This window comes from Palaemon carinicauda, chromosome 35, assembly GCF_036898095.1.
Source record: "Palaemon carinicauda isolate YSFRI2023 chromosome 35, ASM3689809v2, whole genome shotgun sequence".
Lineage (NCBI taxonomy): Eukaryota > Metazoa > Arthropoda > Malacostraca > Decapoda > Palaemonidae > Palaemon > Palaemon carinicauda.
In genome coordinates this window covers 61363897-61366396 of record NC_090759.1, presented here as the reverse complement: position 1 = coordinate 61366396, position 2500 = coordinate 61363897, and the positions used below count along the sequence as shown (strand labels likewise).

The following is a 2500-nucleotide window of genomic DNA, read 5'->3' as shown; positions in this document are numbered from 1 at the left end:
GGAAGTAAAAGATAAACTACTGGAATTTATTAGTAAATTGTGGGAAGTTAAAAGTAAACTGCAGGAAGTAAAAGTAAATTGTGGGAATAAATAAGTATATAACTGTGGGAAATAACAGGCAAAGTGTGGGAAGTAAAAAGTTAAGTGCAGGAAAATAAAAGTGAGCTGGGGGAAGTAGAAATAAAAAGCTGTTGGAACTTGGACGTAAACTGCAGATAGTTACAAGTAAATAGAGCAAAATAAAAGTACACTGCAGGAAGTTGAAAGTAAACTACGAAAACTTTATAATAAGCTATGGAAAGTTAAAATTAAGCTGCTAGAAGTTAAACTAAACTTCCGGGAATAAAAAGTTAGGCGTGGGAAGTTAAAAGTATGCTAGGGAAAGTGAAAGAAATTGCGGTAAAATAAAAAATGTGAAAAGTAAAAAAGTAAAGTAGGGGAAGTAAACGTAGAGTATGTCAAAAGTTAAGTGTAGCGATTTAAAACTAAACTGTGGGATGTTAATAGTGAATTGTAAGAAGTGGAAAGTAAACTGCAGGGAGTAAGAAGCAAACCATGATATGCAAATAGTTTTAATAAGAAGAGAAAAGTAAAATGATTAGCAAATAGTTTCTATAGGAAGAGAAGTCAAGTGGCGAGGTAAAAAGTGAACTGCTGGAAGTTAGAAATACTCCGTGGGAAGTGGAAAGTAAACTGCAGGGGTCCAATAGTAAAATGCAGTTTGGTATAAATAGAATCGGGAAGTTAAAGACAGACTGTGGGAACTGAAAGGTAAACTGTTTGCAATCATAGGTAAACTTCGAAAGTTAAAAAGTAAACAGGGAAAGTTAACAGTAAACTGCGGGAGGCAAGAAGTAAATACTGGAAATTAAAAAGTAAACTGTGGGAGGAAAAAAGTAAACTTCGGAGGTTAAAAAGTAAACTAAGAAAATTAACAGTAAACTGCGGGAGCCAAAAAGTAGACTTCGAAAGTTATAAGTAACTTGCGGAAAGTTAAAAGTAAACTAAAAGATTGCCTAAGCTGTGAGTCCTACCTGCCGTATCGAAGAGAAGCATTGGGTCGACTCCAAGGGCGGCCAAGATCATGATCGTGTGCACAAGGACGCTGAAGGCGATGTCAGACACGGCCAGACAAAGCGTGCACACGTGACTGCTGCGTACCCGGCGGCGCCTCCCACACACTCGGACCACGACCACGACGGTGTTGGCTGCTACGGACACGATCACTGTTGGCGGAAAGGGAAAGGAGAAATGGAAGATAAACTTGTTTGATTAAGTGAAAGACTATCAATTATCATCATCTTTGCCTCGTTTGTCTTTCCTCAGTAAGAAATTATTCGTTTATCGTAGTTCTGTTCATGGCGTTGAGATCTGATATTTTTTGTTTTAATGGTTTCTGATAGTATCATTTTGTTATGATTTTAATAATTTCTGATAAAGCTTTACTGTATTTTATTACATTCAAGGTTTTCCAGTGTTTCCTGTCTCGTATTTGATGATCACTTATCTAAGAAAGTAAGATCAAACTTTTGTTTTTAAAGGTTAAAAACAAATAAGCTTCCTGGTAGATAGTGTTAGTGGTGTCAGGGCATTGACATTTCATAAAGAATTTTATATAAAATTAGTTAAGAAAAATGGAGTAGAGAAGGAAGTAACATATATTTGAACAATAATATTCACTGGAGGGCACCTCCGCAGAGCTTCCTGGTAGATAGTATTAGTGGTTTCAGGGCATTGACATTTTATAAATAATTAAATTAAAATTGGTTAAGAGAAATAGAGGAGTGAAGGAAGTAACATTTATTTGAACAATGATATTCTCTGGAGGCTTACATGTAATTACCTCTATAGATTGAGGATCAACGTGTGTGCAAGAGTATATGGTGGGTAGAAAACTGTTATCATTGTTTCTACCTGATTGTTTTCTTACTTACTCCGTTTGCATCGTTAAAGCTAGTGTTGATTTTACGTACACGCACAGAAAACATATTTTAGAAGGTGCCAGCACATTAACTGAAGAATTTTACAAGTTAACTGAAAAAAACAAGTGTCACTACATTACGGTTGAATATTGACCAACTATTACCCTTTCTGAGTGGGGTTTGTGTATCGCTGTTTAAAGGCCGCTCATGAATGGCAGGGGCAAGGGTCAGTGACATTGCCCTATCGAGCAAGACAGTGCCCTAGAGACTGACCATATTACATATGATCAGCGCCCAAGCCCGCTCTCCACCCAATCTAGGACCAAGGAGGGCAAGGCAATGGCTGCTGATGATTCAGCAGATAGACTTATAGGCTCCCCCAAACACCCCATCCTTAGCTCACAAGGATGATAAGGTTGCAGCAACCAAAGAAACTAACGAGCTTGAGCTGGACTCGAACCCTAGTGTGGCGTTTACCAGTCAGGGACGTTACCAAATCGGCCACCACAAGGTTGTTCTAGTCAGGGCCACCCATACTAGGTTGGTTTGCTGTGAGCAGTCAGACTAAAGTATCCCAC

The 2500-nt window shown here is 38.3% G+C and overlaps 1 protein-coding gene across 2 annotated transcripts in view; it reads right to left on the bottom strand.

Annotated features, from left to right (window-relative positions):
• The window catches only part of LOC137627512 (melanopsin-like), a 248043-nt gene that overhangs the window by 191741 nt on the left and 53802 nt on the right, over nucleotides 1-2500 (bottom strand). For both annotated transcript variants that reach the window (XM_068358601.1, XM_068358602.1), the window contains one exon: nucleotides 1035-1226. In XM_068358601.1, coding sequence (XP_068214702.1) covers nucleotides 1035-1226 — 192 coding nt within the window. The remainder of the gene's footprint in view (nucleotides 1-1034; nucleotides 1227-2500) is intronic.